Genomic DNA, 26,701 nt, shown 5'->3' with positions numbered 1-26,701 from the left:
TCAATTTGAAGTTGGTAAAAATCGGTTCAGCCATTTCTGAGAAAAGTAAGTGCACATATTTTTTTTACTTTTTTGGCGCATATTTTCCAGTGATTCCAGAACCGTTCGTCAAAAGGTGAGACAACTAAGTGCTCACAAGTTCCTATCTCAGGCCGCCTCCGTGTGCCCGTGATGGCATTTGATCAATAGAACGGCGTTGACTGGGTGCTATCGCTTTCTGTGTTAGTAGCAGAATGAGAGGGTGCCAATTGGTTTGTATGTATTAACTCCTATGAAATGCAACAAAAATTGTTTTAAATCTTTCAAATGAATCAACTATTTCGGCGTGACGTTCTGTTGCTGATGTGATTTTGAAAACTTTTATGTGGTTTTAAATTGACTTTAATTTATACAGTCTGCATTCAACTTGAATTATTAAAACCGTCTGAAAAATTCCTTGCACCTTAAATTATTCGACGTATAAGGAGTGTATCGAAAATAAGCTATCCATAAATTTTTCTTTCGAATTATGATAAAAAACGATATTTCATTCAAACTAATAATTGATCTTTTATTGTACGAGGTTACACTTAAGCATAATGAAAATCAGATGAAATTTAAGTTATTCCTTCACGAATTTTCAAACTTTTGATCGAACGTTTTTCATCATGTTCCGGACAAGTGTTGCATCGTATTTTTCGGACGCTTGAGCCCAATTTTTTTTAACTCCTCCATGTTCCCAGCTGCCTTAGCAGTCTTCTTGAAGACCCTCTTCACGATTGACCAGTAACATTCGATGGGTCGAAGCTAAGGCAATTTGGTGGAATGATATTTGTCTCAACGAAATTTATACCCTTTTCCCGCAAACCAATTGATAGTGAGCTTATGCTAAATCCGGCCAAAACAATGGAGGTGTACTATGCTTCTTATATAAAGGTAGCAATCTCTTCTGGAGATATTCAGATCGATAGATTTCTGCTTTTAAAGTTCCGATAGTGTAAACAATGGTTGACTTCAAACCACAGGAACATATTGCTTGCCATACCAGTATCTTTCGATCGAATTTCTCACTTGAATCGACCTGTCCGCATATTGTGGACCTGGAAGGGTTTTTGAGTCCTTCTTTACAGAAGTCTCATCGTCCATCGAAACGCATGCATCCGGACACTGCAAAAGACGCGAATACAAGTTCCGGGCCCTTCTTGCTGCTCGCTTCTTCTGTTCTACACTTTGTTTCGAGATTTTCTGCTTCTTGTAGGTCTTCAGGTGATTTCGCCTCTTGATACGCTGGATCATTCCGACACTCGTTCCAGCTTTTTTGGCCAAATCACGTATTGACATTGATTTGTTCTTCATGATTAGAGATACCACTTTCTGGTGGTCCAGTTTCGGGTTGGAAGAAGCGGGTTTTCTGCCTCATTCTGGTAACTCATCCAAAGAATAGTGTTCCCCAAACTTATTATTGATGGTTTCAACACTGACACGACGAATTCCAAACTGCTTCGCCAATTTTCGCATAGTAATACCCTTCTCACTTTGCACATGTGTCCAGAACCTTAATTTTCACTTCCTTTTCGATACGCGACATTTTGAAAACGCACAAACAAACAAACAAAAGCTGACAACCAAACATAGAGCATGCTGTGATCTGAGCATAAAAAACCATCACAAATACATGCGTACAACACAAATGTATATGGATAGCTTATTTTCGATACACTCCCTAATGTCTTTTAGTCTTATGAGTAACAGTAACTCTAACAATTTTTCTATTGTTATTATTAGTGTTTTAAGTAGAAGCGTATATAGGAAAAATATTCAGATGTGTGCAGTATAGTTCTATGTCCCAAGAGTGGAATTGGCTGTAATTCCGAAGACTGAATATTTGGATACGATTGGTAAGAAATAGGACATTGGATGCAAACTGGGGAATTGGGATCGAAACTCTTTCTGTAATGTTTGAATCTATTTGATGCAAACGTTTCATTTAGGTGGGGTTGGTCGATGGAACGGTGACCTCGGATGCTCTGTATACGAAATGGGTCATCGGAATTTGATTGCGTTTACTCCCTCCCTGAGTCCTGGACTAAAGTTATTCGTAGGTATAAACAAAACACATGGAAACATTTTTTTTCTGTGAACCGCTGCCAGACAGAGTGGGGCTTGGGATAGGTCAAACATACAAACAACACTTCCAGTAATTCTGTAACCGTAAGTCGGTTTTCACAGTTTTTTTAAATTTTATTATGAGAAACAGAAAAATGACTTGTTCAATTTTAGAATATTTTAAAGATTTATTGTTATGAAAGACTTGACAAAAAATCAAAACTCGACGAAGAACTCGCTTATGTTTACTTGAGTTTCCCAATAATCCTGTTCCTGATATGCGTGCAGTAAGGATCACGAAATTTTTTGATTTCATGCGGAGAAAAAAACCTAACAGAATCTTATAATACCCCCAAAAAAACACGAGAATGCCAACAAGTGTCAACAAATGGCCCCGTAAAAGTGTCTGCTGTGACTTGTGATTGAATCTTGTTGGGATGTCCCACGGGGCCCGGTCGGTCGGACTTCGTCTCGTCGGGAAGAACAAAAGCCTTTCCAGTCGGCGGTTGACTATAAAACTCTCCTAAAGATGGCTGCAGCATTTTTTTCGGTTTTTGTTTCCAATATAGAGGCATAAGGAACGACGTCATAAAAATTCCCGGTAAGCACGTCTATTCTCAAAGTTTCAAGGTACTTTTTACGACACCGCCACGAAGAAAAGGCTTCCTGCCGGCAAAGAAAATGTGAAAGGCACTTAAGGTCGACCCTATTATGGGCCGACCGCTCTTTGCTCACCTGCCTATGCCTCCGACCTATCCCAAAACGCAAACATTTGAACCCGTACCTACGTTGGCAGGCAAGCTGCGTATGTCAGGGGACTTCCATAGCCACCCACCCCTCTTCACACCAACATTCACACACACACATATATTTGTGAAGAGTGTGGCTGTTCTTCAACATCGTAACATCAAAAACAATTTGTCCAACCAAGCGCAAAACTTACTTGAATCGGTATCGGCACAGCAGAGTGGATCCAAGGCGACCCCACCGGCCACCGCCTGTACGGCACCCTTCAGCTTGCGGCGGGCATTGTAACGCTTCAGTTCCTCCACCGTGTCGCCGAGATGAGTGCGCTGAAGTTTATCACGGTCCTGCAAAAAAGATCGAATTGAGTAAGATTACGAATGACAAACGGCAATCGTTAGCGCGCGTTCTGTGATGGACCCTAAACGAGTGTTTTTTTTTGCTCTTCCTGAACCCACAGTAACGGAAAGTCGTGCGATATTTCTGGCTCTGTTCCTGGTAAATCGAAGAATGGCACAACCCGTCACACGAACGACGCTGACAAACTATACAGAGAGAGAGAGAGAGAGAGAGAGAGAGAGAGAGAGAGAGAGAGAGAGAGAGAGAGAGCGGACTCACCCTCATCCACGGATGTTCCAAGATTTCCGATATAGTGGGTCTATTAATAGGATTTGCTGAGAGCATCTTCAGCACCAGATCCTTGGCGGTCGATGAAATGTGCTTCCACTCCGGTGTGTCGAGCTGCGGGAAGGGAAAGAACAGAAAAGAAACACACAAGGATTAGTTATGGTCAGCTGTGTCGGCAAAGTTTACCCGGTAAATCTCGGTTATTTCCCTACGGTAAAAAAGCACGAAACAAGCATCGCTTCGTGATGAGTTCCGTGATGACACGAAACAAGCTAGAAAGCTTGTTTTTTTTCAGGATTCATACGGTGGCAATTTACAAAGTTGAATCGGGTTATACAAAATTGATTACAACACTATCGGATACAATTTTCCCAGCTAAACGAAGATCTAGATCTAGTAGTCTTATCTTGTTTTATATAAACTTCTATGAAATATTATCCACAAAGTTCTCATGGCTTTTTATTGGGACAAGAAAACTTCCACGTAAGCTTCTATCTTTGCGTTGTAATCGGCTTATGGTGTAGGAACACAGTTTTATGAGATTAGAAGTCACTTGAATTAAGATTTTCAGCTGTTACAACCGGGCGTAGCAAACAAATGCTAAACATTTATGCTATCAGCATAAGAAAGCAGATAGAATAGAGTTACTTCGAAAGTTTAATAATTCCAATTACAATTCCGTAGTCACACACACACATTAACCCTACATCGTATATCTTCTTCGTTTCGGCTCTAAGAAACAATGTCTTTCGAAAACGATATTCTTACATGCTGTATGATTAAATGTGTAGCTGAGATAATTAACGGTACAGCTACTCTGTTTGGTATTCTATTTTTGCTGTTTTTGATTTTCTTTGTATCTATGTCAACGAGAAATAAACCGAATTGAAAAATAGATTAATATATCTACAAAAACAGATTAAAACTAAAATAAAAAAAACGGCCGGTGGGTAATGTCAGCGACATAACTGCACAACATGAACAAAACTGACACGACTTTTTCTACACTTCCGAATATCAATAACACACGCACATACTAGTCGATTGATTGTGTGAATTTGCATGCTTTCAATGATTCACTTGCAGAATTGCAACGGTGTAAATATAGGAAGAAATACACAAAGACAAAGGGTTTGCAGAGTTATGTAGGAAACAAGGCCGATTACGATGACATTAAAAATGCAATGTTCAAATTTATTCATGAATCCGTTTAAATTTTAAAAATCCACTAAAATCGATTGCGGCTATCTAGCATTTCTAAATTTTAGTTACGAATTAATATGACCTCAATCACAAGAACTTACGTATCGAACCCGTCTTGAAAATTCAAATAATAGGGTAACGGTACCCCCTTTCATCACAGTTCCATTAGTCATCTCATACGAGGTCTGTTCAAAAAGTACCCGGAATTCTCATTTTTCTAAAAAAATATTTATTTATTCGTCTACATCTATATGGTCCCCTTCAAAGTAATCCCTCCTAGATATAATACACTTATGCCAGCGTTTTTTCCAGTCTTCGAAACACCCCTGATAGTCACTTTTTGTAATGCTCTGTAGCACTCCCAGCGATTCTGCCTTTATCTCTTCAATCGATGAAAAACGCTGTCCTTTCATGGGTCTTCTCAACTTTGGGAACAGGAAAAAATCACACGCAGCGATATCTGGTGAATAAGGAGGTTGGGGCATGATTAAAGCGATGGTAATGCGTTTGTTTTCTTGATCAAAATTCAGCAGTTTTGGAACGAATTTTGCTGCCACTCGTTTCATGCCCAAAACATTTGAAAAAATATGATGGCATGAGCCAACTGATATGCCAACTTCATCAGCAACTTCTCTAATAGTGATTCGGCGATCATCCATAATCATATTTTCCACTTTTCCCACATTTTCATCGATTATTGACGTGCTGGGTCGACCGGAGCATTCGTCGTCTTCAACGTCTTCGCGGCCATCTTGGAAACGCTTATACCACTCGTAAACACTTGTTTTTTGCATAGCAGACTCACCGTAGGCTCTCTGTAACATTTCGCACACTTGGTTACACGTTATTTCATTTTTCACGCAAAATTTAATACAAATTCTTTGACTCTTCAATTCTTCCATTGTTTAAACTAACAAAAATCGCCGAGCTCAAAAAAACACGTCTACACCCGCCGCTACAAGACAGAATGTAAACAATGAATACAGCTGAAAATTTCACCATACATCAGGGACATATGTACCAACACAATAAAAAAAAATTTTGACCACCGGACTCTCCAGACGCGCGCAATTAAAATATTCCGGGAACTTTTTGAACAGACCTCGTATACAAAAATCATTGGTTAGAGAAAGATCTGCTATCTCTGTTCGATAGATTGACTTTCAGAGTAAGATGAGAATAGGTTCTCACCTCTATAACAGCATTATTGCACAATTTTCGAACCATTTTTGGGCTGTATTACTTATTAGATCCCAAGTAAAGATATTGTATCCGATTTTATCACAATTCGTTGGTTGAAAGTCGTATAATCGGCAATATAAGGAATGTATCGAAAATAAGCTATCCACATACATTTGTGTTGTACGCGTGCATTTGTAATGGTTTTTATGCTCAGATCACAGCATGCTGTGCGTTTGGCTGTCAGCTTTCGTTTGTTTACTTGTTTGTGCGGTTGAAAATCTGCGTTTTTAAAACGTCGTGTATGGAAAAGGAAGTGGAATTTATGGTTTTGGACACATGGCTAAGTGAGAATGGTATTACTATGCGAAAATTGGTGAAGCGGTTTGGAATTCGTCATGTCAGTGTTAAAACTATCATTAATAAGTTTGAGGAACACTATTCTTTGGATGAGTTACCAGAAAGAGGCAGACAACCCGCTTCTTCCAACCCGAAACTGGACTGGAAAGTGGTATCTCTAATCATGAAGAACAAATCAATGTCAATACGTGATTTGGCCAAAAAAGCTGGAACGAGTGTCGGAATGATCCAGCGTATCAAGAGGCGAAACCACCTGAAGACCTACAAGAAGCAGAAAATCTCGAAACAAAGTGTAGAACATAAGAAGCGAGCAGCAACAAGGGCCCGGAAATTGTGCTCGCGTCTTTGCAGTGTCCGGATGCATGCGTTTTGATGGACGATAAGATCTATGTAAAGGAGGACTCACAAACCCTTCCAGGTCCACTATACGTTATTGTCGTCGTTGGTGAGGATGTGAGCGATGCGGACAGGCCGATTCAAGTGGAGAAATTCGGTCGAAAGGTACTGGTATGGCAAGCAATATGTTCATGTGGTTTGAAGTCAACCATTTTGTACACTACCGGAACTATAAATGCACAAATCTATCGATCTGAGTGTCTCCAGAAGAGATTGCTGCCTTTACATAAGAAGCATAATACACGTTCACTGTTTTGGCCGGATTTAGCGTCGGCTCACTATGCCAAAATTACTCTCAATTGGCTTGCGGAAAAGGGTATAAATTTCGTTGATCATAAATATCAATCCACCAAATTGCCCTTAGCTTCGACCCATCGAACGTTACTGGGCAATCGTGAAGACGGTTTCCAAGAAGACTGGTAAGGCAGCTGGCAACATGCAGGAGTTCAAAAAAAATTTGGGCTCAAGCGTCCAAAAACTGCGATGCAACACTTGTCCGGAACTTGATGAAGAGCGTTCGATCAAAAGTTTGAAAATTCGTGAAGGAATAACTTAAATTTCATCCGGTTTTCATTATGCTCAAGTTTAACCTGGTACAATAAAGGATCAATTTTTAGTTTGAATAAAATATCGTTTTTTATCATAATTTGAAAGAACAATTTGTGGATAGCTTATTTTCGATTTGAAATAACCCTTGGATCTAAGATTCTTGGAGTTCTCAAACTATAAACTATTGATATCTACTCGCCAAGCGTTGACAAAAAGTATCTATAATTCCTTCAGCAATTCATAAGATATGGTAAAAAATTATTCACTTCTAACCAAGGGTTTTCACACATAATTAAAACGAAATGAAACAAATAAATAATATACAGCACCACGAGTTTTCTCAACTCTGACACTAATCTACACCAATAACTCACGGTTCCAACAAATTTTCTGTTTGATAATGAATTGTGGTTACTAATTGAATCACTAAATCGGCCGTCTTAAACAACACGCACCAATGTGTCCCCCTCTGATTTGTCAACAGCTTGAAACGTTTTATTTAGGAGATGCTACCACATGCATTGCTAAGAAATTTGAGAACAAAAAAAATAAAATTACAAAAATCGCATAGCTTCGAAAATTTGTATAAAAAATTGCATCCTGAAAAATCGCATAATAAACCAAATAATGTGACGAATTCGCATAACAATTTATTCGGTTATTTTTTTCTTTATTCGTTATTTATTAGGTGTACAACTTTGCTTCCGCCGTTTTTTCAAAGTTCAAAGCTTTATTGCGAAAAAGTGCTTACAGATGTATTATTCAAAGTATTGTCCGTCGCTAGCGACAACTTTCTCCCATCTTTCCGAAAATTTTCGGATCCCGGCTCGGAAAAAGGAGCAATCAATTTTTCCAACTCTTCGAAGGATTGAAAATGTTTTTTTTTTTCATAAATACGTTTATTTCTTAAGGCAGTTTACATAAGTTTTTCTTCGCCGTAGCATCACTTTTACATAATATTCTTATCCTAATTTAATTCTAACATAGTCACAACGTTTTGAATTTATTGAAACATATTCTCTTATAGCTTAAATATCATCTTAGGTAACTCGTCATTAATTATGAAATCTACTCGGAAATATTATTTGAACCAAACGATTAACTTCTATAAATTATAAAATAAGCTGTTGTTTTCAGACATTTTGTTGATAATTTCATAAACTGTTTCGAGTTTGTTTGTATCATTAAATAATTTTTATTCTAATTTAGCTATTGGTTGAACTCATGGACGCAGCTGGGATCAGAACTAAGTCTTAAAAGGGGCCTTTATTAAATTGAAACTCCAATTTTCTTTATGAAATGATAAATAAGTTTCATGTATGAAAGGTCACGACAAGCAAGAATGTCTCGAACTGGGATATTGGATAGTCTACCTTGGGTACGCAAATGATTGAAAATGTTGATCTGCCAGGCCGTGTGCCATCGAACGGAATAGGTGGAAGTCAGAATCATCTATGTATTTTAACCAGCCTCAGCCGGTAAAGTCACCTATCGGAAAACGGCGGAAGCAAAGTTGTACACCTGATAGTTTATTTGTTCGTATATTATTTAGTGTACACCCCCTTTTTAAAGGCTCTTACTACATTCACCCCATACGAATATCCTTATAATCATATCTAAGTTGTGCAACAAGTATCGATTCTCGTCAAATTATATAATTATTTTCATGAACCCCTCTGTTAAAAAGACCCTCTACGCTCTCCCACTTCTTTTTAAAGGCACTTGCTACATCCACCAAAAAAATCTTTCTATGTTCTTCAAAAAGTATCGATTCTTGCCAAATTAAATCAATTTTTTAATGACCCCCCTGTTAATGACACTTGCTACACTCCTTTCCCTATAAAAATATCCCTTTGAAGAGCAAAAAATACCTGTGCCAAGTTTGGTGGCAATCCGTTCAGCAATTCTAATATATGCAAAATGTTTCTATGGTCTTAAAAAGTATCGATTCTCGTCAAATTGCACATTTTTTTTCATGACCATCTCCTCCCACCCCGGTTAAGGACACTTACTACGCTCCCTCCCCCATTTAAATACCCTTAGGACCGTATCAGAAAAGCATCAAGTATCTGTGCCAAGTTTGGTGGCAATCCGTTCAGTAGTTTCGGAGTTATGCCGTTTCGAACATTACACCCCCCCTTTTTAAAGGCACTTGCTAAATCCATACCCCATACACTAAGGTCTTTTTTTATGCGGTCTTTTTTATGCGGTTTTTTATGCGACTTTTTTTATGTGAAGTTATGCGAAGTTTCAGAGTTATGCGGTTTTTTATGCGAAGTTTCAGAGTTATGCGGTTTTTTTATGCGGAGTTTCAGAGTTTTGTGGTTTTTTTATGCGAATTTCCAGAGTTATGCGTTTTTTATTATGCGGTACGTAAACTCGCATAAAAAAAGCCTTCAGTGTATAGTCTAAGGTATGCAAAATGTTCCTATGGTCTTCAATACGTATCGATTCATGTCAAGTTATATTAATTTTTTCATTACTCCCCCTGGTAATGACACTTGCTACGTTAAAAGCAAAATCTTGGCATTACATTCCTTTTGTGGAATTTGGCCTTTCTGTTTCAACAGACTTCGCAGCCGATTCTTAGTGTACAGAATCATTGCATGGCATGGAGTACTGTGGATCCTACTCACACTAAGAACCCTTCCAGGTCGGGGTTCGAACATACGACAACTGGTTTGTAAGACCAGCGTCCTATGCACAGAACCGCCAACCCGACACTTGCTACGTTCCCTCCCCTATAAAAATACTCCTCAAACCTTATACTCCTTTCCCTGAAATGCAAGAAATACCTGTGCCAAGTTTGGTGGCAATCCGTTCAGTAGTTCCGAAGTTATGGCGTTACAAACATACAAACTTACATCCATTTTTATATATACAGATTAGGTTTATTAATTTGTATTGTATTGTAGGTTCATTTATTTGTTTATTTGTTAATTTGTTAATTTGTTAATTTGTTAATTTGTTAATTTGTTAATTTGTTAATTTGTTAATTTGTTAATTTGTTAATTTGTTAATTTGTTAATTTGTTAATTTGTTAATTTGTTAATTTGTTAATTTGTTAATTTGTTAATTTGTTAATTTGTTAATTTGTTAATTTGTTAATTTGTTAATTTGTTAATTTGTTAATTTGTTAATTTGTTAATTTGTTAATTTGTTAATTTGTTAATTTGTTAATTTGTTAATTTGTTAATTTGTTAATTTGTTAATTTGTTAATTTGTTAATTTGTTAATTTGTTAATTTGTTAATTTGTTAATTTGTTAATTTGTTAATTTGTTAATTTGTTAATTTGTTAATTTGTTAATTTGTTAATTTGTTAATTTGTTAATTTGTTAATTTGTTAATTTGTTAATTTGTTAATTTGTTAATTTGTTAATTTGTTAATTTGTTAATTTGTTAATTTGTTAATTTGTTAATTTGTTAATTTGTTAATTTGTTAATTTGTTAATTTGTTAATTTGTTAATTTGTTAATTTGTTAATTTGTTAATTTGTTAATTTGTTAATTTGTTAATTTGTTAATTTGTTAATTTGTTAATTTGTTAATTTGTTAATTTGTTAATTTGTTAATTTGTTAATTTGTTAATTTGTTAATTTGTTAATTTGTTAATTTGTTAATTTGTTAATTTGTTAATTTGTTAATTTGTTAATTTGTTAATTTGTTAATTTGTTAATTTGTTAATTTGTTAATTTGTTAATTTGTTAATTTGTTAATTTGTTAATTTGTTAATTTGTTAATTTGTTAATTTGTTAATTTGTTAATTTGTTAATTTGCTAATTTGTTAATTTGTTAATTTGTTAATTTGTTAATTTGTTAATTTGTAAATTTGTTAATTTGTTAATATGATAATTTGTTAATTTGTTAATTTGTTAATTTGTTAATTTGTTAATTTGTTTATTTGTTTATTTGTTTATTTGTTTATTTGTTTATTTGTTTATTTGTTTATTTGTTTATTTGTTTATTTGTTTATTTGTTTATTTGTTTATTTGTTTATTTGTTTATTTGTTTATTTGTTTATTTGTTTATTTGTTTATTTGTTTATTTGTTTATTTGTTTATTTGTTTATTTGTTTATTTGTTTATTTGTTTATTTGTTTATTTGTTTATTTGTTTATTTGTTTATTTGTTTATTTGTTTATTCGTTTATTTGTTTATTTGTTTATTTGTTTATTTGTTTATTTGTTTATTTGTTTATTTGTTTATTTGTTTATTTGTTTATTTGTTTATTTGTTTATTTGTTTATTTGTTTATTTGTTTATTTGTTTATTTGTTTATTTGTTTATTTGTTTATTTGTTTATTTGTTTATTTGTTTATTTGTTTATTTGTTTATTTGTTTATTTGTTTATTTGTTTATTTGTTTATTTGTTTATTTGTTTATTTGTTTATTTGTTTATTTGTTTATTTGTTTATTTGTTTATTTGTTTATTTGTTTATTTGTTTATTTGTTTATTTGTTTATTTGTTTATTTGTTTATTTGTTTATTTGTTTATTTGTTTATTTGTTTATTTGTTTATTTGTTTATTTGTTTATTTGTTTATTTGTTTATTTGTTTATTTGTTTATTTGTTTATTTGTTTATTTGTTTATTTGTTTATTTGTTTATTTGTTTATTTGTTTATTTGTTTATTTGTTTATTTGTTTATTTGTTTATTTGTTTATTTGTTTATTTGTTTATTTGTTTATTTGTTTATTTGTTTATTTGTTTATTTGTTTATTTGTTTATTTGTTTATTTGTTTATTTGTTTATTTGTTTATTTGTTTATTTGTTTATTTGTTTGTTTGTTTATTTGTTTATTTGTTTATTTGTTTATTTGTTTATTTGTTTATTTGTTTATTTGTTTATTTGTTTATTTGTTTATTTGTTTATTTGTTTATTTGTTTATTTGTTTATTTGTTTATTTGTTTATTTGTTTATTTGTTTATTTGTTTATTTGTTTATTTGTTTATTTGTTTATTTGTTTATTTGTTTATTTGTTTATTTGTTTATTTGTTTATTTGTTTATTTGTTTATTTGTTTATTTGTTTATTTGTTTATTTGTTTATTTGTTTATTTGTTTATTTGTTTATTTGTTTATTTGTTTATTTGTTTATTTGTTTATTTGTTTATTTGTTTATTTGTTTATTTGTTTATTTGTTTATTTGTTTATTTGTTTATTTGTTTATTTGTTTATTTGTTTATTTGTTTATTTGTTTATTTGTTTATTTGTTTATTTGTTTATTTGTTTATTTGTTTATTTGTTTATTTGTTTATTTGTTTATTTGTTTATTTGTTTATTTGTTTATTTGTTTATTTGTTTATTTGTTTATTTGTTTATTTGTTTATTTGTTTATTTGTTTATTTGTTTATTTGTTTATTTGTTTATTTGTTTATTTGTTTATTTGTTTATTTGTTTATTTGTTTATTTGTTTATTTGTTTATTTGTTTATTTGTTTATTTGTTTATTTGTTTATTTGTTTATTTGTTTATTTGTTTATTTGTTTATTTGTTTATTTGTTTATTTGTTTATTTGTTTATTTGTTTATTTGTTTATTTGTTTATTTGTTTATTTGTTTATTTGTTTATTTGTTTATTTGTTTATTTGTTTATTTGTTTATTTGTTTATTTGTTTATTTGTTTATTTGTTTATTTGTTTATTTGTTTATTTGTTTATTTGTTTATTTGTTTATTTGTTTATTTGTTTATTTGTTTATTTGTTTATTTGTTTATTTGTTTATTTGTTTATTTGTTTATTTGTTTATTTGTTTATTTGTTTATTTGTTTATTTGTTTATTTGTTTATTTGTTTATTTGTTTATTTGTTTATTTGTTTATTTGTTTATTTGTTTATTTGTTTATTTGTTTATTTGTTTATTTGTTTATTTGTTTATTTGTTTATTTGTTTATTTGTTTATTTGTTTATTTGTTTATTTGTTTATTTGTTTATTTGTTTATTTGTTTATTTGTTTATTTGTTTATTTGTTTATTTGTTTATTTGTTTATTTGTTTATTTGTTTATTTGTTTATTTGTTTATTTGTTTATTTGTTTATTTGTTTATTTGTTTATTTGTTTATTTGTTTATTTGTTTATTTGTTTATTTGTTTATTTGTTTATTTGTTTATTTGTTTATTTGTTTATTTGTTTATTTGTTTATTTGTTTATTTGTTTATTTGTTTATTTGTTTATTTGTTTATTTGTTTATTTGTTTATTTGTTTATTTGTTTATTTGTTTATTTGTTTATTTGTTTATTTGTTTATTTGTTTATTTGTTTATTTGTTTATTTGTTTATTTGTTTATTTGTTTATTTGTTTATTTGTTTATTTGTTTATTTGTTTATTTGTTTATTTGTTTATTTGTTTATTTGTTTATTTGTTTATTTGTTTATTTGTTTATTTGTTTATTTGTTTATTTGTTTATTTGTTTATTTGTTTATTTGTTTATTTGTTTATTTGTTTATTTGTTTATTTGTTTATTTGTTTATTTGTTTATTTGTTTATTTGTTTATTTGTTTATTTGTTTATTTGTTTATTTGTTTATTTGTTTATTTGTTTATTTGTTTATTTGTTTATTTGTTTATTTGTTTATTTGTTTATTTGTTTATTTGTTTATTTGTTTATTTGTTTATTTGTTTATTTGTTTATTTGTTTATTTGTTTATTTGTTTATTTGTTTATTTGTTTATTTGTTTATTTGTTTATTTGTTTATTTGTTTATTTGTTTATTTGTTTATTTGTTTATTTGTTTATTTGTTTATTTGTTTATTTGTTTATTTGTTTATTTGTTTATTTGTTTATTTGTTTATTTGTTTATTTGTTTATTTGTTTATTTGTTTATTTGTTTATTTGTTTATTTGTTTATTTGTTTATTTGTTTATTTGTTTATTTGTTTATTTGTTTATTTGTTTATTTGTTTATTTGTTTATTTGTTTATTTGTTTATTTGTTTATTTGTTTATTTGTTTATTTGTTTATTTGTTTATTTGTTTATTTGTTTATTTGTTTATTTGTTTATTTGTTTATTTGTTTATTTGTTTATTTGTTTATTTGTTTATTTAATTATTTGTTTATTTGTTTATAAGTTTATTTGTTTACCTGGTTTACCGTTAATTTTACTTTCGTTGGTATGTTTGATTTTACTAATATTTAATTTTTTCGAGTGTTTTTGATTTTTTGCTTCTTTCCATTAATGATATTTGTTAAACCTATGCAATATTAAAATTTTTAGTCTTTTTAGCATTTGCGTGCTAAGTATTTTGGTGTTGTACCAGATGTTCTGTAAGAATTCATCGATTTATTTGAACTATTCGGTTGTGGTAATTTTTTATCTAATTCAGATATTTTGCCAAAACCTTCCATGTTTTGAATTGTTTATTTTAATTTTTCGCCATTTTCACACACTTCGAAAATCGTGTAATTTACGCCTGCCAAAACCGACAAATTCGAGCATCAGAAATATCACAATTTTTCAAATTTTATTCAATGTTTCATGCATTCTGATATATTTTTGAGTGCTGAAATTTTCAATTTTTCGCACCGACGTGAATGGCTGTAATGTTCTGAGAGTGATTGTAAAACGAGTGAAAGGATTCTTTTTCAATCAGCTTGTGAGTAGAGAAATTACGGTTGAAAGAATTGGAAAATAGTTTTCCAATTCAGAATTGATCATCCCTACCGAACGGATTTACTAAAGCATCATTGGGTGAATCGCTCTAGCACACACTCCGATAGCGGTAATGAAGATGGACAAATGGCTTTCCCGATCAATTCGGAGCCAGCCAGATCCTTCCGTATCTTTCACACCAAATAAATCGTCTTTCGATTCGACTTCATGTTTGCTGTCCATATCCGGCTTCATCTTGCCAAACACAAGTCACTTTACCACGCTATCTCGGTCGGCTGTCGGTCGGGTGACCAACGACAGTGACAGTGACAGTGACGATATGTTACTTACCATAATTCTGCCCCGTGCGATGGCTTCCTGCAGCCGCTTGCCGGAACCGTAGAATGGCAACCGTCCGGACAGTAGCACATGCAGCATCACTCCCGCGCCCCAGACATCGCACGCCTTGCCGTAAATCCGCCGCGTGACCACCTCCGGGGCAATGTAGTGGGGGCACCCGACCCGACCTGTGAAAGAAAGCAAACAGAAAAGCGAGGTAAGATCAGTTGTCAAACGGAGCAATGGGTTGCTTGGATCGTGCGCGCCGATAGCCGGATTGTAAGCTTGTTAAGCTAACACATGTAATAGGATAATTTAGCATCCCTTGATGGAATATTTGCACGTGTTTGCGTCTGATTGCGGATGGTTCAATATTAATTTTATCGTTTGTAAAGCTCTAACATTTTGACAGATACCGTTCAGATGAAGCGAACATGCAAAACAACAAACAAACCGGATAAGGGGGTTTCAATTTGGTGGCAAAATGTCATTAAAACCTTTGAGAAGTATACTATATAAACAACTAAAAATAGTCCAGAAACAAAGATTCTAATTTTTATCACTCTACCGAATGCTGACGCACAAAACAGAACCGCAGCCTGTCGGCCACCAGTTCTCGCTGCCACAGCTTCTTTCCCCAGGCTCCTTCTTAACAATTTCCAAAGATTCATTCTCCGAACAGACAGAGAATAATGAGCCATGGTCAGCATTCTAGCGAACCAACCAACAAACGGTTGTCGGAATACATTATGTAAATTTGATTGCTCGGATGAGACTATTGTCGTCTTCCCCACGAGTGGAAGCTTTCGGGATTACGATCCTGAGAGGTCTGGTGGTTTATTTTTTGCTCAGTGGCTCGAACGATGCGGATTAGATTTTTCTCCGGAATCATGTCGGATTGAATCTTAAAGCACAAATCATCATAAACAGCGGCCGTAAAACCCGTGTTTCGGCAGATTGTTTGTTAAACATGTTACCCATGTCCCTCTGGTCGGACAAACAAGCACATCTGCCGAACAAAAGGACAATCGTTAAGTTGAATCACTAATTAGGGACTGTGAATCGACGAAGATAAGATTCGAAGACCCCGTTTTCAGGTAGATTAAATAATTTGGCTCAAACATGCCTAGAACGATGATTAGGAAAGTTTTAAATTTACTACAATGAATCCCAACGGGAAATTTTTACGAGCTTCCGAAATTGAAATGACTGTCATGCATCCCTAAATAACAAATGTTCTGAATTAAATGGGCTTTTCTAGCATGGTTGTCATTTAATAAATTACTTTAATCCGGTGCGCTTTTTCACCATAAATTTACAATTTTTAAAGAGGCCATTATTCGACTGTGAAATCATTTACTTGTCGTCTAATCTCTGTGATTAGTTGATTTCAAGGACTCGAAGGAGAAAATAACAAACTAACTTCGGTGTAGCGAAGTAAATAAAGGGCATCATTAGAGTTTTCCCCGGTTTTTACGTTTTACTGCCAACTGCCAAAAACTTACAATGTCAAAACAGTGGTACTGCAATTTTCCGGAAATAACACGTCAACACCGTCGAGTTCCTGCTTTGGAACGTACATGATGCCTGCCACCAGTCGAGGTCGGTTCCTGCATCCTGCAGATTTTAGAACATACAATTTAATCTGGAACTAATTGCTGCGAGCGTACCGTGCTTTTAATGAAGTTCTGGTTGTTGCCAAGAATAAAATAGGGTGCAAAACTGTAATTACGAGCCCGGGCTTTGCTAGGGATTAGTTAGAATGTGAAGAAAGGAAATACTGTGCCAGAATCAGGAACAAAAACTGGGCCTGGGAAGTGTGGTTAGTAATGAACGTGAGCCACGGGTTATGTGGTTAGTAATGAACGTGAGCCACGGGTTAGTTCTAATCCTAGTAGGCACACAGTCCCATCGTTTGTTTGTGTTGGTCAACTTTTATCGAATTATAATAAGGTCAACTCGTTAAATTGAAGGGTTGGATGGGACCCCGGGTAGCTTCGAATAAATCATTTTTTAAAGATGATCTTCTTTCACTTAGTCTACCTGTGTTGGGTTCCTAACCCATAGTTTTTAGTTGCCCGGGAAAATGACCGACGTTATTAGAAATAAAAACAAAAGAGTTATGTGGGTGAAAAAGTAGCTAAAGCGGCTTGCAAGAATACATTCAATTCTGTATAGAAGAGAGATTTTCAAGCAGACATTTAGTGGGGCATAATTCTGAAACGACCGATAAAAATCGTCCTTCTTTTTGCATTTTTTTTTTTGGTTGAAGAACGCTGTCTAGAAGATATAGACTTAGCGACAAAGATAGATGAATGAAACAGCGATGAAATGGAAGTATGAGAAAATGTAGATTCTAGGCTAGAGTTCTGATCGATTCTGTTTTAGTGGTGGTGAGCTCAATTCGTCCGCGTCTCGTGTCGCATAATTTTTCATTAAGCCATTCGTTAGCAATGCCAACACTGAAAGTGTTCCGATAGCATAACGTGTGAAGCATTTATGATTTTTTCGTAACTCAAATTATATTCTTCGCTCTGTTTCGAATGCATATTTTAAGTCGTCCGTCATTTCAAGGAAACATGAAAAATTGAAAATGAGACACGTCGTGTTGATGTATTTCTAGTAAAAAAAAAACATATATAATACTGCGGTATTCTTCAAAATAATTCTCTTCGATTCTTGAAGAAACAGCCGAAATCGCTTCGTTTGGCCGTCTACTGATAATGACTACCGATTGGAGCAGTTTTGATGTCGATTTAAAATTTATTTTAAGTGTTTTGTTTCGCCACTTTAAGATATGGTATAATATTTTTAACACACTTTACCCTATAATTCCGAAACCGGAAGCCGGATCCAGATGAAATACAGAAGTTTTGTATAGAATCATAAGACCATTCATTTAAATTATAGTTTGTAAAAATCGGTTCAGCCATCTCTGAGAAAAGTTATTTTAACAATTTTTTGCACATTTTACCCCATATTTTCGGAACCGGATTTCGAATCCAAATAATATTGAGAAATTTAGTATGGCACTGCGAGACCTTTCATTGGAATCTGAGGTTGTGAAAATCGGTTCATCCGCTTTCAAGAAATTGGAATGATTTCCGGTTTTGATTACACGATAACTTGTTTTCGATACTTCCGGAATCTGAAACGAACATCCGATATACCCAAAATCAATGCATTTGGTCATCAACTAACCAAATCTGTCCAATTCAAGAATTATACGGCTATTTGATTGAATTTTTCCGTGTCATGTATAAAAACATGCCCCTGAAAATGAAATTTTTATACCTATCAGTTTTTAATTTCGGAAGCGGAAGCCGCACCCGAATGAAAATTGGTAGGATTATATGGGGTTGTAGGACCTTTCATTTGAACCTATGTTTGTGAAAATTGGTTGAGCGGTCTCTGAAAAAATCGATGAAACGATGAAACTCACAAAGTGGAAGTCGAATCCAGATGAAATTCAATAGCAACCTATGGGACCATAAGACCTTTAATATGAATCTTATTTGAATAAAATCGGTTGAGCGGTCTCCGAGAAAATCGAGTGCAGTTTTCCTTCATTTTTTTCACATTTTATCCCGTTACTCCCGAACCGGAAGTCCGATCCGGGTAAAATTCAATAGACCTTTCATTTGAAAATCGGTCCAACCATCTTCGAGTGCACATTTTTGTTACATACACATACACACACTCACACAGACATTTGCTCAGTTCGTCGAGCTGAGTCGAATGCTATATGGCTTGGGGAAGTGAAAATGATAAATGAAAGATAACATATATTTTCACTTTCCTTGTTTGTAAAAACAACGGAACTGAAAATAATAAATGAAAGATATGACAGAACTCCCGATAGTTTCTGAGTTCCGGTTCTAGAATGACAGGGCGATGTGCTCCAAAAAATTAAAATCACACCATTCAATTTTATCGGTGATGGCTGAACCGATTTTTTCAAACTTTGAATCAAAGAAAAATGTCCTAAGGCGCCTCATACATGATTTCTGAGTTTTATCTGAATCCGAATTCCGGTTCTGGAATTACAAGGTTTTTTTGCGCCAAACAAATGAAAATAAAGTCAACCGATTTACACATTTACATTTACACGAAGCTTTACTGTTTTGTAAGTTATAGGCGTTTTAATGAAATATGACGTTACAACGCATTACATACCTTACTTTTTCGTAAGTTTTGGGCGTTACGAAGCGTAACATGCGTTACTTTTTTTGTGAGTTATAGGGGTTACGAAGCGTTACATGCGTTACTTCTTATAAGTTATAGGCGTTACGAAGCGTTACATTAGTTACTTTTTTGTAAATTTTGGGTGTTGAGAAGCGTTACATGTGTTACTTTTTTTGTGAGTTATAGGCGTTACGAAGCGTTACATGTGTTACTTCTTATAAGTTATAGGCGTTACGAAGCGTTACATTAGTTACTTTTTTGTAAGTTTTCGGTGTGACTTATGTGTTACCTTTTTGTAAGTTATGGGTGTTACAAAGCGTTACATGTGTTACTTTTTTGTAAGTTTTGGGCGTTACGAAGCTTTACCTGCGTTACTTTTAGTGAGTTATTACGTTACGAAGCGTTACAAGCGTTACTCGTTTCTAAATTACGAGAGTTACATGCGTTACTTTTAGGTGAGGTACAGGTGTTACGAAGCATTACGCGATACTTTTTATGAGTTATAGACGTTACGAAGCGTTACAAGCGTTACTCGTTTGTAAGTTACAAGCGTGTGTTACTCCTTTGTGAATTACGTGCGTTACTCCTTTGTGAATTACAGGCGTTACAAAACTTTACATGCGTTACATTTTTGTAAGTTTTAGGCGTTACGAAACGTTACATGCGTTACTTTTCTGTTACTTTTACTTATTATAAATTATAGACGTTACGAAGCGTTACTTGCGATACCTTATTATAAGTTATAGGCGTTACGAAGCGTTACATGTGTTACTTTTTTGTAAATCATAGGTGTTACGAAGCATTACATTTGTTACTTTTTTGTAAGTTATAGGCTTCACGAAGCGTTACATATGTTAGTTTTTTTGCGAGTCATATGCGCTACAAAACGTTACATTCGTTACTTTTTGTAAGTAATAGGTGTTACAAAGTGTTACATGCGCTAATTCTCTTGTAAGTTATAGACATTACATTGCGTTACTCTTGTGTATGTAATGGGTGTTACATACGTTACTTTTTCGTGAGGTACAGGCATTACGAAGCGTCACATGCTTTGCTATTTTGTAAGTTATAGGTGTCACGAAGCGTTATACGCGTTACTTTTTTGTAAGTTTGGGCGTTACAAAGCGTTACATGTGTTACTTTGTTGTATGTTTTGGGCAATACGAAGCGTTACATGCGTTACTTTTTATGAGTTATAGACGTTACATGCGAGATTTTTTATAAGTTATAGGCGTTACGAAACGTTACATGTGTCTCTTTTTTTGTGTGTCATATGTGTTACGAAGCGTCACATGCGTTACTTTTTTGTAAGTTAGAGGTGTTACATTCGTTACTTTGGATAAGTTTTAGGTATTACGAAGCATTACAAGTGTAACTTTTTTGTAAGTTTTAGGTGTTACAAAGCGTTACATGTGTTACATTTTTAAAGGTAAAAGTATTACGAGGTAATAAATCCTTTGCTTTTTCGTAATTTTTGTGTGTTACTAAGCGTTATGTGTTACTTTTTGTAAGTTATAGGTGTTAAAAAGCGTTACAAGAGTTAAGGCGTCCCAATTGTAATATATTAAACAGTCACTTATTTGCAAAATCTATCGTGAATGTCCAATATATGAAATGATTAGAAATGATCCTAAAACGACATAGAATACAATTATCAAAATTAACGCAAGGGCTTATCTTATCGAAACGAAATCTTGTATCCAATTTTGAATCTAACTTTTTAGTATTAATTACTTAAGTGAATTAATTGTTCTATTCTAACCATAAAGAAATTATAAATCCTTTTCTCGATATGAGAGTAACACATGGATCAATAAGTCCCGAGACTAAAGCAGAGATGCCGCTCGTAGTAAACCAGTAACCACGTCTTTCTAGAGTACTAACCTTTGCTTGAAACGGGTCAAAATTTTAAGTCGATCCGACCAGAAACAGCTGACTTATCGAGGTTGGAGTAAAGTCGTTTTGTAGTTTGTTTAAAAAAAGGAAAAAACCGAGTTTCGTGTTTTGATAAAACATTGTTTTTAATGGGTAAAAAAACCGTGCAAGCGAAACAATGGATTGAAAAATGTTATCCGGACTCTTGTCCATCTAAAGCAACGATTTATCGGTGGTTCGCCGAGTTTATTCGTTGTCGTACCGACACAAATGACGCGAAACGCTCGGGTAGACCTGTGGAAGCCGTTACACCGGAAAATGTGAGTGAAGTGACAAAAATTATAATGAAAGATCGTAAAGTGAAGCTCCGTGAGATTGCTGAGATGACACAGATATCATATGGAAGTGTATTTACTATCCTTCATGAAAAATTGAGCATGAAAAAGGGTTTTTTACAAGTGGGTGCCGCGATTGCTGCAATGCACCCTGCCACAAGTCGATGAAAACAATGGCGAAATTGAACGAATTGGGCTTTGATCTGCTTCCCCACTCCCCATACTCGCCAAATTTAGCCCCCAGTGACTGGCTCTTTGCTGATCTTAAAAAAATGCTCCAGGAAAAATATTTGGCTCAAATGAGGAGGTCATCGCTGAAACTGAAGCTTATATTGAAGCGAAAGATAATTTTTTTTATAAACATGGTATTGAAAAATTAGAAAAACGTTGGAACCATTGTATCACCCTAAAATGTGATTATGTTGATGAATAAAAAAAGATTTGCAAAAAAAATGTTGTTTCCATTGTTAGTCTCAGGACTTATTGATCCATGTGTTATTCAGTTAATTGAAATGTTGAAATTTTATTTCAATACTTTAAATGTTACCGACAGCCACGTACCCAGAGGAAGGAGGTGGGGGCAAGGGGGGCGGTTGGCTTCACCCGAAATCAGAAACAGAAACGAAAAGAGAAAGTTGATCCTCTAGATTACACCGTGAGAGATTGAGGTTTTGAGAGTTACGTAATGGTCAGAACTCCACAGCTGATAAAGCACGCAGCGGCAGGTACTGCGAAGCAGAACAGAGTCAAAATCACATTAAATGGAGGATGAAAGCGGGATAAAATTAATGACTATAATCATAATACATAAAATTGTACTGGACGAACGGAAATCGGAAATGCGCGAGAATGTCTTAGTTAATAGAGACTCTGCAGATGTGAAAGACATCTTGCCGCTGGATCCTGCACATACCTATTTAGGGCTAAAAAGATGAACGCAAGCGCACTTCGAGTACATGTTTGGCTGAATCCATTATTGTACGCCAGAGAACTGAATGATTACCCGACAATCAGACTGAAGTCAGTAAGAAATCTTCAGTAACATTATTTTCTATGTGAGGGCCTCTCCCGAAACGAAATCCTGGGTATGGGTCTGGCCCGAGTAGTAAGTAAATTAAAAAAAATTGAAATAAGGTTCGAAACTTAGTTCCAAACCAAACTGAAATTGAGAATCTAATTCATCAAAATTCTCACAATACCTTATTCTTCCTATGAATTTGATTCCCATTAAACCAGTGATTTTCAGTTGTTCAAATTCCGATCTATCATCTTTTTCATCTCAATAAGCCTTTGCAACTAACACAGTTCCACTTTTTCAAGCCACGTCGCGTCCTAATAGAGATGCTATCCTTCAACCAACCAAAAGTGGAACAAACGGATTTCAAAACCCGAAGATGTATCGTCTTTCCCACCAGCAGCAGATGCCAGAACGTAAACGATCCAGTAAATTGTTTTCCCTTCCGAAATTTCAGCTTCCTTCCTTCGGAGTCTCGCAGACTCGACTACTTTTTAAGTTTGCTGTTATTTGTATCTACATTTCCGCCGGCTGCACTATTTTGGTGTTCTGTTTGCCCTACGGACAGAGCAGAGATGGTCGAAAGGAGATCGATAGTAAATATTTCCGTATTGTCTTCATTGTTTCTCACCCGGCTGCAACAGCAGATTCCGGAAAAGCTTCCTTCCGTTTTCTTGTTTTTACTGCTGAAGAAGATTTTCATTTCGGACTGCATCCCGACCGGTTCACTGGTGTAATTATCTCTTCCTGAACAGTGTGTTTGGGTGCAATGATGGGCCCCCGTGGTTAAGAGTTTTTTTATCGCTTTTGGTCGCACAGACAGCAAGGAATATTTTTTTTAATATCGCCATGCAAGAAACGTTTTTGTGATCAATTTAAGGTGAAGCAAATTTTAACGTGCTCAACCTTTCAAATGACAATCATGCTTCTCTGGCGCTTTGTTTGAAACCCCGTAAACAACACATTATACATAATTTATTCCCAACGCGAAACTGACTTTCCCCGTCCGAACACCGCTGAATGGAAGCAATTTATTTTCGAAAGTTTTTACTGCAAGTAGCGCCGCATGAATTCCATCCATTCGTTGTTCGTTCGTGGTTTCCCATATTTGAATTATCATCTTTATTGGTCACCAGTAATGCTGAATTTTACGGTCGCAAAACCGGGGAGCCGACAAAAACCCGAAACTCCGAAACCACTTTGACGACGGGCGGACGCACAGGAGTGCAAAAAGTCATCAACTGCCACCGCAGCCAGTCTACGTGAATAATTCAATTGCAAATGTTTGCTTTGATAATGGTATCAAAACAGGATGGCGATGACACTCCAGTCCGAGCTTCTAACACTGACTGCGCTCGGACAAAACAGTACATTTTACTGGGTTGAGTGGTTTCGTTTGTCTTTTGGAATATTAAATTTATAACAAGTGCAGGTGGTTCCTGCGGGTTCCTACCGGTAACCACGATCCCGAAACGGCCAGCATCGGTCAACCTCTGTCAGACTACTAGTCAGTTGTATATTTTGTATGTGTGTCCCAACAGGAAAACACTTAGTCTGGTCCTTTTTCTGGCGGAGTTTTTGAAACGTGAAACGGTATTCAAACTTGTTTGGTTTGATGCGAAAGGAGGACAGTTCGCCTGGGCAAAGTTCTCTAGCTCGTCCGGAGAGATCGTATCGGGCAAACATCGAACACAACCAGTTCCCAGTTTGCAAACTGCTCATTCGGTTGTTTTCTCGGTTGACGGTTTGGAAAACCAAGCACCAAAAGGGGCTCTCGTCGGCCAGTATTCGTTTACTTTAGTGAACTTGTTTTTTTTTATCAAGATCGTGTTTGTTTGACCGAATGAAGTTTGTAATTAAATGCGGGGAACTCACGCAAAATGGCTAAAACTTATGTCTTTATTGTTTATTTAATCTTACTTTATGCCTTTAAAAAGGAAACTCAATTGTAAATGTTGACCGAATTGTTGTGGTTACATATTATGAGGAATATTTACCGAACATCACCGACCGTACACAGTGTATGTGTATGTGCAGTTCACCCGAAGTGAGGCGGCAACTCAATGTCGGAATGGATCTTTAGTGTTTTAGTCATCTACTTCAGTTTCTCATATAGAACGGCTATGCAATCACAAAACGACTTTTTAGCCGAGGTTCGAAGGGCCGAATGTCATATACCATTCGATTCAGCTCGGTTAACTGAGTAAATGTCTGTGTGTGTGTACCTTATGATAAAAAAAGAACCGGAATTGGCAACACTTTTATACACATTCTGTCAAATTTTGACGCATATCGTACGATTAGTTTTTGTTTGACGTCTATACAAAGAAGTTGAAAAATGTTCGTGTGGCGATTTTTATAATGGATGAAAATTTAGAACAACGTGCGTGCATTAAATATTGTGTTGCAAATGGATTTAAGTGTTCCGAAACGTTGAAAATGTTAGAAAAGGCCTTTGGTGAATCGTGTCTAGGAGGCATACGAGTGGTATAAACGCTTCAAAGGTGGTCGTACAAGCTTGGATCATGATGAGATCCCTGGCCGCCCAACAACATCTGTTACTGAAGAAAACATTGAATCGGCGAAGCAAATCGTGTTGCAAAATCGTTCTGTACCGATTAGAGAGATTGCTGTGTTGTTGGGCATCTCTTATGGATCAGCCGAACACATTTTAACTGATGTTTTGGGTCTCGGCTGGTGCCAAAAAAGCTGAATTTCATTCAAAAACAGCCTTGTGAGGATGTGGCCAAAGAGATGATTTCCAACGCAGATAGTGACCCCACATTCAACGAATGCATCATAACTGGTGATGAGGTGTGGATCTATGAATATGACGTCGAAACCGCACAACAATCGACCGAATGGCGCTTCGAAGGCGAGCCGTTGTTCTAAATTTTCATCCATTATAAAAATCGCCACACGAAAAATTTTCAACTTCTTTGTATAGACGACAAACAAAAACTAATCGTACGATATGCGTCAAAATTTGACAGAATGCGTATAAAAGTGTTGCCAACGTTGAGAGAATAAAAGTTTACCGATTGGTAAGATTCAAATGAAAGATCTTATAACACATGGATCAATAAGTCCCGAGACTAAAGCAGAGATGGCGCTCGTAGTAAACCGGTAACCACGTCTTTCTAGAATACTAACCTTTGCTTGAAACGGGTCAAAATTTTAAGTCGATCCGACCAGAAACAGCTGAGTTATCGAGGTTGGAGTAAAGTCGTTTTTTAGTTTGTTTAAAAAATGGAAAAAATCGAGTTTCGTGTTTTGATAAAACATTGTTTTTAATGGGTAAAAACACCGTGCAAGCGAAACAATGGATTGAAAAATGTTATCCGGACTCTTGTCCATCAAAAGCAACGATTTGTCGGTGGTTCGCCGAGTTTAAACGTGGTCGTACCGACACAAATGACGCGGAACGCTCGGGTAGACCTGTGGAAGCCGTTACACCGGAAAATGTGAGTGAAGTGACAAAAATTATAATGAAAGATCGTAAAGTGAAGCTCCGTGAGATTGCTGAGATGACACAGATATCATATGGAAGTGTATTTACTATCCTTCATGAAAAATTGAGCATGAAAAAGGTTTTTTCCAAGTGAGTGCCGCGATTGCTGCAATGCACCCTGCCACAAGTCGATGAAAACAATGGCGAAATTGAACGAATTGGGCTTTGATCTGCTTCCCCACCCCCCATACTCGCCAGATTCAGCCTCCAGTGACTACTGGCTCTTTTCTGATCTTAAAAAAAAGCTCCAGGGAAAAAGATTTGGCTCAAATGAGGAGGTCATCGCTGAAACTGAAGCTTATTTTGAAGCGAAAGATAAATTTTTTCATAAACATGGTATTGAAAAATTGGAAGAACGTTGGAACCATTGTATCACACTAAAAGGTGAGTATGTTGATGAATAAAAAAATGTAGTTTCCATTGTTAGTCTCGGGACTTATTGATGCATGTGTTAGTTTCCTTAAAAATTCTAGAACATTTAATCCGGATTCGACTTCCGGTTTTGGAACTAAAGTGTGACAAGTGGTTTTACCAATTTCATGAGTATTTTTTTTACGACCGATGGTCAAAACAAGATACAAACCCCAGAAAAACTGTCTGATAAATTTCTCTAGTTTGCAGAACTAGTTAGTGTGTGGGCATATAAACTTAATTCGGCACTACTGGTTCCCCCTTTTCTTGTTCCGGAAGCCCCGAAAATAGTGAAGAAAACTCTCCAAAA

The 26,701-nt window shown here is 34.5% G+C and overlaps 1 protein-coding gene across 7 annotated transcripts in view; it reads right to left on the bottom strand.

Moving 5' to 3' along the window:
* Positions 1 to 26,701, bottom strand: part of LOC131436322 (peripheral plasma membrane protein CASK-like) — a 741,277-nt gene that overhangs the window by 513,033 nt on the left and 201,543 nt on the right. For all 7 annotated transcript variants that reach the window (XM_058605039.1, XM_058604990.1, XM_058605005.1 and 4 more), the window contains 3 exons: positions 15,072 to 15,247; positions 3,448 to 3,570; positions 3,029 to 3,176 (listed from right to left, as the gene is read on the bottom strand). In XM_058605039.1, coding sequence (XP_058461022.1) covers positions 3,029 to 3,176; positions 3,448 to 3,570; positions 15,072 to 15,247 — 447 coding nt within the window. The remainder of the gene's footprint in view (positions 1 to 3,028; positions 3,177 to 3,447; positions 3,571 to 15,071; positions 15,248 to 26,701) is intronic.

This window comes from Malaya genurostris, chromosome 1 (genome assembly GCF_030247185.1).
Source record: "Malaya genurostris strain Urasoe2022 chromosome 1, Malgen_1.1, whole genome shotgun sequence".
In the NCBI taxonomy this organism is placed as follows: domain Eukaryota; kingdom Metazoa; phylum Arthropoda; class Insecta; order Diptera; family Culicidae; genus Malaya; species Malaya genurostris.
This window is presented reverse-complemented; position numbering and strand designations above follow the sequence as displayed.